The sequence below is a fragment of the Trypanosoma brucei genome, chromosome 7 (assembly GCF_000210295.1).
Source record: "Trypanosoma brucei gambiense DAL972 chromosome 7, complete sequence".
In the NCBI taxonomy this organism is placed as follows: Eukaryota; Euglenozoa; class Kinetoplastea; order Trypanosomatida; family Trypanosomatidae; genus Trypanosoma; species Trypanosoma brucei.
The window spans coordinates 1,232,371-1,246,353 of NC_026740.1; the positions used below are offsets into that span (position 1 = coordinate 1,232,371).

The following is a 13,983-nucleotide window of genomic DNA, read 5'->3' on the forward strand; positions in this document are numbered from 1 at the left end:
TCTCCCCCATGGCAACGAAGCACACACACGACTCCATGGGGGCACTAGGTTTCAATAAATCACGATAAGAAACTAAAAACCTCTCGAACAAAATAAAAAAAAAAATACGAAACCGCTCACACAACCCAGTAAAGTAAGTAAGGAAAGATCATCCCACAAACGTTTTGTTAAAATGATGCCGCCGTTTTCGTCTTGGTTAATTGACTAACCGCTGAAAAAAATGTTCGTGTCCAGCTCGCTAATAAGGAAGTCACGTCATCTAACCAACTCCCCCATAAAGTTGTATGTGCTTCACCTCCATGGGGGAAGTTGGTGTCAACAAATCACAATACGATAAGAAACTAACAACTTCTCAAACGCAGAATTTCAAACTCTGATATTGTATCAGCAAGAGCCCTCACTGGTGCAAACGACAAAACCAGTTACCTCCTTCCTCAGAAGAGACACATCCCGTGTTGCTACACGCGGTTTGAGAGAGCCGGATCGTGCTTCCACAGTAGCGAGTACCGCGCGCAGGCTCGGATGCACTGCTTCACCAGGGCATAGTGCGAGCACCTTCTCATAGAGATACTTGCAACTCTCTGCTGGGTCAGTTACAGACTCAACACCTTCAGCTCCAACCGCGTCCTCACCGAGAATAGCATGAAGCACCGCCGCAGGAAACTTTGCCCAGTGCGCAGTGCTGGCGATCACGAGGGGTCGTCGGGTCTCTGGATGCTCCCGTCGGTACTCCGTAGCCGCATGGAGGGCGACAGCGGTGTGCGGGTCCAACAGTTTACCGGTCGCGTCAAATATTTTCTTTATAGCCGCAGCGCAATTGGACTCATTACATTTGCTTGACCAAAACGTTTCCTGCATTCTCTGCAGAACCTTGCCGCAAACCTCAAACCTCTTTTCAAACTCAAGTCGTCCCATCTGCTCGGAAACATACTTCGAATCACCGTCAGAGAGTATAAAGAGAAACCGCTCCACATTTGACGCCTTCAATATATCAATTGAAGGAGAAGCGGTAGGTACCAAATGACGGTGGCTGATATCGTAGCAGCCAGTGCTTACAAACTCGTAAAGAACGTCGTTGGTGTTGCTGGCGACGATGAGTTTGCCGACGGGGAGTCCCATGAGCTTCGCCACGTACGCGGCGAGAATGTTGCCGAAGTTTCCACTCGGCACGACAAAGTCCACCTTGTCGCCAAATGCAAGGGCCTCTGTAACCTTGTCCCCATTCTGCTGTATACACTTTCGGTATGCCCAGAAATAATATACAACCTGAGGAATCAGTCGACCCCAGTTGATGCTGTTGGCGGAGGAGAGGCGCACGCCAGCGTCATTAACCAATTCCCTCTCCAACTTTTCGTCGGCAAACAACTTCTTTACGCTTTGCTGACAAAAATCAAAGTCTGATTCAACACCAATGACACGAACAGTGGTACCGTTGTCATACGAAATCATATGCATCTTCTGCACTGGAGACACGCCTCGGAGGGGGTAAAACACCATAACACGACAAGGACTCTTCGCGTTAACAAATCCGCTGATAGCTGCGACCCCAGTGTCCCCCGAAGTGGCTGTTAGAATCATGTATTGCAGAGGTTTGCCGGCGGCTGTGCTGGAACTCACAACCTCTCCACCTCCACACCCATTGTTGTCACCGCCCTTCTGGTTCGCGACAGCCGCCACCGCCGTGTCAAAGTAGCGCGGAAACAACTGCAGTGCGAAGTCTTTGAATGCCCCTGTCGGCCCGTGATACAACTCAAGCAGATACATGTTATGCCAATCCGAGTGGTTCTCCGGCGCATCCGCCACCGACGTGGCACGCGGATGTATGGGTGTAAGAGGGCACACATCCTTCAACCCGTTCCACCGTGAGGGATCGTATGCCTCCAAGATGTGCTTGGAAAGGATGTGCGGTTTCAAGCTCATGTCTGTCAGCCGCTCCAACAGGGACCGTGCCGCCTCCACGTAACTGAGGTTGGGGGCAGTGCAGAGGTACCTGAGTTGTGAAGCCGTTACCTGTGGAATCTTGCGCAGAGTGAAGAGCCCCCCGTCGGACGCCAGACCGTCACGAATGACACTGAGAAACGATACAGAAGGCTCGACAGCCCCCCGAGTCGACGAGAACTGCCGGTGGCTGACCAACGACGTCACCTCCGTGATGACCTCTTCCACCGTGCTATCCTCACCCCACACAAATCGGCAGTCGTATATTTCCCCTTCTTCTCCAGGAGACTGTCGCTTCATGTCCAACCCGGCAGCCGTTTGGTCGATACAGAGACGAAATACGTCGGAGGGTTCCCCCTTTTCACCATCACGAGGGTGTGTGAACAACTGTGGACCCGTTACACTTAGCAGACCATCAACCACGCGCTCCTTCACCTCCACTGAGGCTGTGCCACATACGCGTAAGGTGAGCATTGTCTTTTTTATGTATTGTCTTGGAGCTTTGGTAACTACAATGTAATGTGTGAGAAAGGAGAGTCAGCAAAGGTGGCAGCCAAGTCGGGAATGCCCCCGACATCTTGAGAACTCGGCTACGTGCCGTGTAATGGAAGTCCATTAAAAGAAAATATATGCTACCGTTAATACTGTAAAAACATCGTGTGTGGAAAGCCGTTGTTGGATGCCCCGCTGCAGCCGCGCCATAGAAGCGAAGACATTAATTGGAGAGGGGAGGAGGGGGAAAGACATCACATTGCGCTGTCTCCGTTGCGAGTAACCAGGGAGGGAGAGCGCATCAAGCCAATGAAGGTCAAACCTTTCAATCTAGCGACAACAGAAGACCTGAAGATTGAGCCGTCCTGTTGTGCCTCGCAGGAAAAACACAGCCGTACATAAACACAAGCATTTATCTACTCGCCTTTCCCTCCTCCCCACTTCCATCTGCACAACAGCTCGGAAGACTCTCACGTCACACCACCTTCCACACACACGCACAAAAACACAACACCCCCTAAAGCATCCCGCAATCACGGGGACGGAACAATAAACCCCACCAACCCGCCGTGGTTTAGTGAACTAACGGCTACCAACGTTCAGAAACAGATACAAGGTAATGAAGAAGCCGGTAGTCACCATGTTTATGTGCATCTTTCACACTTGTTGATGAGTACTGCACAAAGCACCACTGGGAGTTTTCCTCTAATCGCATGAGTCAACGAATAAGTAGACGCGGGGCGTTTGTATGTGAGAAACCAATGAAAACACAGACGTAAGTAATATATAAATATATAGAAGGGTACACACACAGGACAACAGATGAGGGAACTGGGGCATCGAGGTAAACAAGAGTGCGACGAAACGTGAAGTGAAACGGAAAAAGTAACGCGGTACCTTCCTTTTCACACTATTCGCTGATCCTCCTGTAACTGACATTTGCTAACGCCTCGATAAGCCTCCACTGACCTCGTCTCCTAAAGTCAAAAAAAAAAGGAGGAAGGGAATCGCAGCAACTGCCGGAGCCAGTACACCACGTGATCACCCGATCAATTCCTCTAGCAATCGAAACGGATGAAAAGGAACCCCCTGAAACGTAAATTAGACGAAACACAAACGAACCCGCTGAAGCGATGAGGAGATTAAAGACTCAACACAGCGGCTACCAAAGTGTTGGAATCAAAAGTAATTTTTTTTTTTAAAAAAAGGACAACGAATGAAAAACTAAAAGAAGGGAAGCAAACGAAAAAAAAGAAGAGGCATCACCAAAACGCCCCCACTCCGAAAAAGTCACAAGGTGCACGCAAACAATCACACTTTCTGAATAAGCATCCTTTTAAGGGGAGGAGAAAAGGAAACAACAAAAAAACAACACTGGTAATAAAGAGGGGAAAAGTCGCATGAAAGCAAATCCCCTTGTCGGAAGAGGGCGAAACGACGAAAAAGGTCTGCGATGTGCATATAGTTGACTTTACACACAGAAACACATACGTAGTATACCGCAAAGGACATCAGGATAGCGGCGATAATTTTTTTAAACGCGTATACATTTTTGTCCCCGTGAATAGATTCCAATTAAACCGTCGGTGATAGGAGAAACTCCTATAACAAGGGGGTTAGCCCTGGCGTATGACGATGCGCGCGTCCGTCCGTGCGAAGGGCCTTGGCCCGAAAAATTTAGAATGAAGATTTGAAAATGGTGAAAGTAGAGGGAGGAAAGCAAACGAGAGATATAATGTTCAGACACTGCGGCGGCTTATCTATCCTTCCTGATGATGTAGTCCCTCTACAAAAGGGAAGAAATTGGTAGCTGCAGCACAACTTCCTCAAATCATTAACATAACCCCCTCGCGCACAAAACTCTGCTGCTTATGCTCCATTCATGCGTCCTGAAACGAACGTCCGCGATCATTTGGGAAGACACACTGTTGAAGGTATTATGTGAGCATGTCAAGTACAGTTTTCAGGGCCTCAATATATCCCACGTCCTTATCCTGTTCCGCGTCTGCATCGCCACCTCGTAGCAGCTCCTCACGTTCGTATGTGAAGGCGAAATCAACCATAACAACACGTGCCGACGTCAACGGGTCGTCGGCATCGTACACAAATAACAAGGAAGAGGTAAAGAAACGGTACACATGATCCTGAAAGAATGCACGGCGAAGTCTCATGATCTGCCGTTTGAAAACTTGTTGAATGCGACTACTGCGTTGCATGAAACGGTAAATCGTGTCCCGAAGCCCATCCAATGACAAGAGACGCCCGGCAAGCTTAGAGCGCGTTTCATATCGCTGCTTGTCGGGACACCACCGCCGCATCCCTGCAAGCCGAACTCCGTAAAGTTTGGTTGTTGTCTGCGCTGCTTTGTGCTCCTTACTTCGTAACTTAGCTTCTGGCGGGTTAAGACCGTACTGCCGCTTGCCCATCTTTAAATCAAGAACGCACGGATGTTGAAAACCGCTACATATGTCTTCGAGCACAATCATCTGTCTGAGCCCAACACCGACAATCTTTTCGCCCTCTCCCGAGCGGTTTTCGGTAGTTTCACGGGGCGCGCTACTGGTTAATGCGCATTCCTGGGCGCTCTCTACCGCTTCAGCGCGTACGGAATCAACATCACCGGTAGGATTGACCCTCACATGATATAGGCCGTGGTACCGTGGTACAAATGGCGCTAACCTCACCAGGAACTCCCAATTCTTCACATCACGGGAGAAGAGGTGACCCTCTGTACTCGAAGACATATCGTGGGAAATGGGAAATCCGCCTTCGCCACCAACAGCCTCCTCGCCATTGCCCTCCCCGATGTCCTCTGCACAATCGCCGGCAACTCCATACGTTCCTGACGCACCGTGCTCACCAGCTTTCCAGTCACGAGGGGGTCCCACTAACGTATTGCTCGAATCGGGGTCGCCGTCATCGCCGGAAACATCGCACTCCGCTACAAACTCATCCTCACAGACACCAGGGGTGAGTGGTGCCTTTGTGTCCTCCTCTGTCGTAGCATTCCCCTCCACAACAACCTTGTCATCTACATCCCCCACTTTGTCCCTACAATATGCCGCTTCCTCTGAGGCGTACAGGGCAGCAAAAAAAACTGCATATCGCTCAACGTACTCCTGCACCGGCTTCAACATTTCGTAAAAACTCTCCTCACGACGGGAGCAACTTTCCTTCATGAACACACCGTTGTGCTGAAACGCCAGATGATGACCGCCGATAGATGAGTGACCGCCACTTAAAGTAGCTGTGAATCCCTCAGCTGGTGAGACGGAGGTTTGGCTACCACCGCCCGTGCCGAACAGACCCGTTGCCCTCGCCGTAGAGAAACCATTCGCCACCCGGCGCCGGCGCTGTAATAAGTTGACACAGCGGCCTCCTTCCCCTGGCACCCGACCCAACACTCTACTGGTTACTGTGCAGTTTCCACTAATTCTACAACTGCAATGTTCCGTCTCCGCTTCATCGGAGGGTGTAAACCCTGAGTGGGCATCGTTGTAAGAAGACCGGCTCATGCTGCCATCACGTGGAAAGAGGGTGGTTATCGGCAGATTGCTCTGCATGTGCCGGTCTTCTTGCGGTCACAGGAGATTGCGTCACGCTGCAAGATTCTCTTTCTCCATCTAAGCTCGGCCAGTGAACGTCGTCCATCCAACGCCACACGGGAGTTTCCGTCGGTGCATTATTTTCGTCATTGTCACTGCAAGCCGAACACTGGGTACTACCGGAGACTCTGCGCTTACCGATTGTATCATTCGTGCGTGAAAGCTCCCTCTGAACATTACTACTACTCGTACTCTCGACTATGCTTCTTATTTTGTCGATATGGCGACCACTGCCAGGACCCCCTCCACCCTCCGCTGTAGGGAAGCCAACTAGCGCGTTACTGTTGTCGCATGCATCGGTATGTAAATCACTACTTCCATTTCCAACACCACTAGTTCTGCGTTCCCACATTGGAACGGTGGTAAAACTGTGGTTCCCATCACTGTGCTTCTGAGCGGGAGTAAGCTCTGCAGAGCTCCTGTAACCGTCAGCGTCATCGGTGCTTCCCTTCGCCTTCTCTAAATGTGAGGACCGTGCATTTTCCGTCGCTTTTCTAGACACCGACCTGCATTCATTTGACTCGGGGAGATCTAATATTGCCACTACCGATGGCCGTACGGAGCTCCTTAATGAGTTTCTACGTAAATTCTCCTCTTCCCCCATGAATTCGGTACCACTTAGTTATACAGGGGTTGCACTAAAGTCACCCCTCCCCAACACAAACACACACACACACTTACAAGGGTACACGCGTACCAACTACCAAACAGAGTTTTGCTCTCCCCTCCTGTTTTTGCTGTTACAAGGAGGAGATAACCTTTTTAAAAAAAACTTCATCAACAATTGGAGAAACAGAACGGCATATGTGAAAAAGTGAATAAACGAGCAAGCAATGGTTGAATTTCAGGTTGTTAGGATAGCATCATCTCATTATAAATTCTACCGATAACAGTAAATGAGAAGGGTTAACACAGTCGCAAAACTGCGCTCATTAAACACGTCGCAAAAAGGGAGAGAAACACAAACAAAGAATGATTACAGAACAAAACAAAAAAACTACACCCATCCCCCTCCCTCTCCCAACCGTCTTTCCACCCATCCACCCCCCCCAAACACAAACACACGCACCTCTTAAGTTCATGTCCGGCCATATTTCCTTTACATGAGAATCAACAAGTACATTGCTTTTTAATAAGTAGAGTGAATAATCAGAAGTTCCACTTGTCCACCACCGATTGGTTGCGTATAAATATCATGAGGGACTGAGTAATGATAGCATAATTGTGTCTTCTTTTTTTCTTTCCTTTTTTTTTGCTTTTAATGAGGCCCCACATGCAAGACAAAACCTCAGTGATACACTTTCTGTTGATTCACCGCTCGCTCCGCAAAATCAAACAAAAAAGTTACTCGTGTCTCCTTGAGCAGCGCTGAAGCAAAACGTTTCTTTCTGTACATTTTCAAACACCGTACTTTTAAATTATGTATCAAGGAGGTTGAAATTTAGGAGAGGGACGGAGGAAGAATTAAACAAAAAAAAAGTATGGATGAAAACCGCTAGGGGTCGGGGCGACAGAAACCGATTGCTGGTTTCAAAAGCAGTTCAGAAAGACATATTGAGAATGGAGAGGAAAACAAAAGTAGAAGGAAATAGGAGAGAGAGAGAGAAAAAAAAAAGAAAAAAACGTGTATCAAATATTGGGTGGGGTAGGCACATACAATACACTTCTTTTTTTTATCTTTCTCTTTTACAGTGAGAGCAAATACCACTCACTGTATTGATTTTGTGCGCTTGGATGTTACATAAGAGTCTATCCTAAACAAAAAGGGAAGCGCAATACCAAAAAGTAAGTAACAAATGGATAACACAACTTCAAATATAGGACAATAATGATAAAATAGAAAAAGAAGAAAAGAAAAGATACATGTCATGTTCGTAAGAAAATGGTACATTTACTGTCTCCTCACAGCGCCTCACCAACAAAAATATAAATATATAAATATATTTTGTATTTTCAAGAGAAAAAAATTGTTTCACTCTTTCCCTATTCGGCCACTCGGAGACCTACTGTTGGTACTCCCTCACGGCAGAAGTGTTGAACAAACCACAACTGAAGTGAGGGACAAAGAGAAAGTATAACAATACAAAGGAGATTCAACAAATCGAGGATATTTGTGGTTCGACTGCTTAATTGGGCGCCACCCCTCCACTTATGGTGGAAATGAAGCATACTCTTGTGTGCAAGCTCGTGTTCGTAATATAGTCATCCGTTTTTATTTCTTTTCTTTACCCTCGTTTCTCCCTTAACACCATTTTATTTAATTTAGTGTTGTTGCCTTTGCTTTGACCCTCTTACGTGAGAAGTGCACTTGACTCCTCTTTCACACCATCACCTCCACAACTTGCTCACAGTTTTCTTTCTTTCCACTCTTAAAATAAATGCACACACACACACATATGCTTATACACCAGAAAATAAAAAGGGGAAGAGAGACACCCCCATTTGCTCAATGTATGACGAGACGTCTTTACATTTAAGTTTCTCTTTTCATATTTGTCAAAAACAAAAGCGAAAACAAAAACTTTCTTTTCTCTTTTCCGCAAGTGCACAATCATGGTGGGGCCCCCAACTCAATAGCAACCGGTGGATGAAAAATGCCAGTTGTAAAAAAAAAAAAATGATGTGACAAGCAGTGGCGAATGTTGTGGTCAGAAGGGAACAAAAACAAAACAACAACAAAAAAGGGAAAGCAACACACACACACACACACACACACAAGAAAAAGGAAAAGAGAGTGCCACTCAGCACTTTCAAACGCAGAACCAACGCAACTGCTAACTATACACACCTACACACATTTAAAACAAACAAAACATACAAACAGGGAGTAAGGTGACCACAGGTAATTTTTGTATTTTCTTCCTTTTTCTTTCCCCTTATACACAGGAATTGAAAAAAAAATGTGGCAACGGTGGATGCCTACATGTTCTCTCTTAAAAAATTCCCTGAACCCTTATCAGGGTTGTTAAGGCTGCCCAAACCAACTGATGACAGGCGTCGCCATGCAGACCCACGCCTACCGGTGCGCGAGCCCGACCTGCTTGTTCTGCCGCGATGTGTTTCTACTGCATTAAAGCTACTCTTCCTTTGAAGTTGCCTGGGGCGGACCTCAACTTTTGCCAAACGCATATTGACCAACGGATGCATCTCATGGTAACGTGATTGTAGGGGAAGTTCCCGAAATATACTTACATGACGATAAATCGCCTCTCGTTCACTTGGAGTGTACTCGTGCATTTCTACCAAGTCATCCACCATCTTCTGGTAAGCCGAGGTTAAGAGCGTTACTCGAAGCCGCTGAGCCTGGTCAGTAAAGGAAGCTCCTGGAAGCAACCCCGAGTGTGCCCCCCGGATCCCCGGCGACTGTCGACTGCCGTCGTCACATGAGGTGAACTCTACAGTACTGGAACCAATCCGCACGGGTGTGCGCGTCAGCAACTCCAGCGTTTTCCTCGGATCCTCGTCGCAACTCGGTCCGTTTGTGGCCTTCTCCTCTACGCTGTGAGTAACTGAGAAGTTCGGCCATATGGTGCGGGTGGAGGATGATGTGGTTTCCGGGTGATGAGTCTCCGTCGCTGTTGTTGTAGAGGAAACCGGACTCACGCTGCTTCGACTTGGCGGTCGGCTAACGACTGGTCCCCTTGTCGCTGGTTCGGGTTTCACCACTTGCTGAATTAGTGGCAGTTCCACATCGTTGTCATCCTCCAGTGCCCTCTCCAATAAACCACGGGGCGTATTCCACACGCTAGGCTGGGGTGAATGATTAGTGTGCGTACCCGCATCACTTCGATGGAACTCATCCCAAGTGACAGCAGTTGATGGTCTTCTCGAAAATGCGCCCGTATTCATCTGAGGTTTTTGTTGAGATTGCTGCTCAGTCTTGCGGGGTGTGGGGGACTGGTGTGGCGCAGCCGTCGTATGATACCTGTTTCTTAGCGCAGGAGGCGGCGAGTAGTTGGAGTCAAACACTTCCTGTTTTATGAATCGCCACCTGTGCGCTAGTCCTGTTGGTTGTGGAAACGCCACAGCCGCCCTTGATCGCGTGGAAGGAGGTCGCTGCACTGTAGCCGCTACTTTATTTTCCTTTACAGTATAATATGTTCCACTAAATGGACCCTTCACAGGCAATTCATGCACCTGTTCTGCTAACAGGGGTGACAAAAGCCCCTTTCGCTGCGGGCTGGCGAACTCTATCATCCCCACTGTGCGCACCGAACAAGTCTCCCTCTGCTACTCAGCCTTTGCTGACCCCTACCAGTGCGAACAATTGACGTACTGGGAAGCTTGAAACAAAAAAAAAAGGGGGTATATGAGCACAAATATATGAACAGTTATAGGAACATAGAGTGTTTCAGCGCACGAAAGGTGAAGAGCAAGAATGAAATCGTAAGAGGGGAAGGGAAGGATATTGAGAAATAAAATTATAAATAGACGGCAATCACGCCGTCGCTGCCAGGGAGCAGTAAATAATAAGAACATGTACGAAATGCAAGAAAAAAAAGACGGTTTCTACCGAGGTCATGTTCACGGTCTGGCCCCACGAACATTAACCGTATCGGTTGTGCGGACAACCCAGCCCTATTCCGTGTCGCTCTCAATGCAACATAATACTCAGTTGTTGTTGTTGTTTGCAGAGATTCCCAGCCCGGTGCTCTCACTGCTGTTCATTCCCTTGTACAACCTGGAAAATGCGATGATTGCTTGGAACATTCATCCCTCGTAATTTAGTGGTCAATGGCATTGCAGAGCATTTTTTTTTTTTGAATGTTTTCAGTGCAGATAATACTGCATGAGTTGTTTCACCTTCACCGCAAATGCTCCATTGAGTCGCACAGTGGATTTCGCGTCCGGGTGTGTGCGAGTTGGGGTTTAGAGTTGTGTCAAAGTTCCTCGTCTTACTGATGATGGAATGGTAGCTAAAACATGAAATAATCTTCAAGGAACCGCGTGAACAAACAGAAGTGAAGAGGTAGGCAACGGTTGCATAAACTTTCGTGAGTATGGAAAATGCGATATATCAGAAAAGAAAGCAGATAAAACCCACAAATGACCATTTGGAATTTCGGCATTTACCGCACATGTCACAAATATCCAACCGGGTATAGGGTTGAGGTGCGCAGGCGCCCCCTCACTTCGGCATGAGTGGACGGAAACTGATGAAAACAAAGTAACACATGCATACGAAAGAGTGGAAAGAATGAAAGGGTAAAGTATGTGACAAATAAAAAAGTAGGCGAAATAAGTGATTTTTTCCCTCCCACTCGGTTAGCTCCGCTACCTTACCACCTGCCTTCCTGCTTTCACCCTACCCACTATCGGCATAATGGCACTTTGCCATGCATAACGCTTTATCGTCCTCTTTCCAGAAGCGCAAGCGCCTTTCAACTCCTACTAGCACACTATTAGGTCATAAAAAAAACCTCCTTTTTCCCCCTATTCTTCATCCCATTCGCCATCACGTTGCACGCCAATTACGGCGAGGCCAAGCGCTTCTCGTTCTTTTTCTCCTTTTCCGCTTCTTCCGCCTCCTCAGCCTCACGTTGTCTGTTTGCTTCATCAACATGTGGTTTCAGCTCTTCATCAGTCAAGATTTTAAAGCTCGGAACCATCTTTGGGTTTACACCGTACGGGTCCAGTAATTTTTGGGTCAGTGGTGCCTGGACGCGTTGGAGCACCGCCACCTCCAAGCGCTCTGGCGTAAGCTTCACAGCGTCCATCGTCTTACCGAGGACCCGTAGGCAAAGCACAATGCCCTCCTCCAGTGTAAGTTCCGGTTTCCAGTCACGCTTGAGAAGTGACTGTGCAACCTGGTCATTTTGTCCAACGGCATACGCCCGCCATGCGCTATAGTTACCACTTGCATCTGTGTGGTAAAGTTGGTAGCCATAGTGGCGATCCCACCCTGCAAAGAGAAATGACACACCGAAGGGACGCACACCACCATACTGGGTGTACAGCTGTTTCTCGTCACACACCATGCGGCAAAGGTCTTCCGCGGCTATCGGCTCCTGAAAGCTGTAAAAGTGGCGGGCTGCACTCAGTCGAGCGTAGTTGATTAGTGCGTAGGCATCAGAAGTTACGCCAGCGACGCTGCAGCCGAGATGATTTGAAATCTTATACACTTTTTCTCCACTTATATTTCTATCCTCCATGTTCTCTGTATCGAACAACCCATGTTGCTGCCCCCGCTCAGCGCCAAGCACGACGCCACCAGTAGTGAGAATTCCGATGATAGTGCCCGCCTGCGATATTGCCTCTTCCGCATATTCCACTTGATAAAGACGTCCCTCAGGCGAGAAGGTGGTGGTGCGGGAGTCGTAACGCGAGGACATTTCTCTTGTTTACCGCACCCGTCTCTTTCTCTCGTGCACTAAAATGCGTATGAAGGACCCTCTTTTGCTTTATTTCTCTTTTTTTCTTTTTTCACTCTCCTGTTAATTACCACCACTGCTTTACGATTCGAAAAAAAGAGGGAAAGAAAATAAAAGGAAAAGAGAAAAACAAAGTCAGCGTACACTCACTCGCTTTGTTTTATGGGGATCACCGACAAGGCACCTCCCCGAGGGATGTGTGGGCGCCCTGAGGCACAAACGAAGGCGAGCAAATGGAAGAGGAGATGTGAACAATAACGGTAATAACACCATCAATGATAATCTTCCAGTAAACAATACAACCTTGAGGACGTTAGTGTGGTAATCTCAACAAACTAGAAGCTCAAAATAGCCACAACCAGAGGGTAACCGAGTGGATGGAGATGATAAACCATAGCAAAAGCCGATGAAGAAACATCGGCCGCTACAGAACGTAACTTATTCGCGAAAAACTGATTCGGTGCGCTCATCATTTGGCTAAGGGCCTCAACCCCCATTTGCAGCAGTTAGCACTTTCCTTCCATTGCAGACATTGGATATACTCAAAGGTTCTATGAAAACTCGATGCACAGAAACACTCTGTGATACCCGATGCAGAGGATGGCCAACAGAAGACTGGGAGACACCTTTACGGCCCCACACGCATGCACAGCTATAAATTCAATCATTCCATGGACTTTCTAATGCTCGTTGCTTATCTCGTGCCACAATACCCTCCTTCTCGACAAGTCGCCATATTGCCATGGTTGTCCCCTCATCCAACCCAAGTCGCGCTGCTACAGTGAAGAGCTTGACTCGCTGTTCCTCAGGAACCTTCTTATAGCGGTGAAAGCACGCTGCCCTCATTGCGTCGTATACAAAACAACGAACTTCAGGCATTTGACTAAGACGCATGTTAATGTCAGTGTCATTTTCGGTGTCCGATTTACTACCATCCTCGCCACTGGTTACATTTCCAGCGTCATTTGCTTCCCCAGTCTGCGGTCCCTTTGCCTTCTCTAGTGTCTCCACCAGGTGCCTTCGATATCGCTCTACATCCTCCTCGCTGCTGTTATGGCGCATGGCAATTTTAAGCAACTCAGACGATGGGAATAAGGCGGCTGAACACCCAGCGACCCAGTCGCGGGCGCGGCGTCCACCACCACTTGCATGCACGAGGGCCTTGCAGTAAAGCACCGGTGTATCATTTTCCTTCAATGCATCCCCTACCCCAAAACTTTTCCACGAGCCATAACGCGGTGCCAGCCCAGTGCCGTACATAACGTTCAGCACCCATTGTTGCGAGGAGTCGTGACGCATTGCTGCTCCCGCAGCTGGAAAGATGACACAGGAACGAATAACGGAACGCATTATATATCCACACTGACCCCTTCGCTAAACTGCCTCAATAGTGTCGCAGAGTATTTTTTTTCTGCTGGGTCGTTCAGGCCAACCCTACCACACACCATTCACAACTTTCCCCACCTGTGGATGTGAGGTCCTGCAAACGGTTTTCTTATTACTTTTACAGGTACAGTCCGTCCGTGGCGGCTCCAGAAAAAAAAAAAATGAGGTTCCAAAAACGCTATCGAAGGCAA

The 13,983-nt window shown here is 48.0% G+C and overlaps 5 protein-coding genes across 5 annotated transcripts; all 5 read right to left on the reverse strand.

The window, feature by feature from the left end:
- Positions 1-384: 384 nt before the first annotated feature.
- On the reverse strand, positions 385-2,412 carry TbgDal_VII4960 (threonine synthase, putative; the record flags this gene model as incomplete). Its single annotated transcript, XM_011776559.1, has 1 exon — positions 385-2,412. The coding sequence occupies one exon, from the start codon at positions 2,410-2,412 to the stop codon at positions 385-387; it is 2,028 nt and encodes a 675-aa protein (XP_011774861.1).
- A 1,955-nt stretch (positions 2,413-4,367) lies between these two features.
- Positions 4,368-6,639, reverse strand: TbgDal_VII4970 (inositol polyphosphate kinase-like protein,putative; the record flags this gene model as incomplete). Its single annotated transcript, XM_011776560.1, is given in 2 exon segments — positions 4,368-6,010; positions 6,012-6,639. Coding segments are annotated over 2 exon segments (2,271 nt in total).
- A 2,315-nt stretch (positions 6,640-8,954) lies between these two features.
- On the reverse strand, positions 8,955-10,232 carry TbgDal_VII4980 (hypothetical protein, conserved; the record flags this gene model as incomplete). The annotated part of the gene is made up of 1 exon (XM_011776561.1): positions 8,955-10,232. One exon carries the CDS (start codon positions 10,230-10,232, stop codon positions 8,955-8,957), a length of 1,278 nt encoding a protein of 425 aa, XP_011774863.1.
- Positions 10,233-11,506: 1,274 nt separating this feature from the next.
- Positions 11,507-12,367, reverse strand: TbgDal_VII4990 (proteasome alpha 3 subunit, putative; the record flags this gene model as incomplete). Its single annotated transcript, XM_011776562.1, has 1 exon — positions 11,507-12,367. The coding sequence occupies one exon, from the start codon at positions 12,365-12,367 to the stop codon at positions 11,507-11,509; it is 861 nt and encodes a 286-aa protein (XP_011774864.1).
- Positions 12,368-13,066: 699 nt separating this feature from the next.
- Positions 13,067-13,756, reverse strand: TbgDal_VII5000 (hypothetical protein, conserved; the record flags this gene model as incomplete). The annotated part of the gene is made up of 1 exon (XM_011776563.1): positions 13,067-13,756. The coding sequence occupies one exon, from the start codon at positions 13,754-13,756 to the stop codon at positions 13,067-13,069; it is 690 nt and encodes a 229-aa protein (XP_011774865.1).
- Between the last annotated feature and the right edge of the window lie 227 nt (positions 13,757-13,983).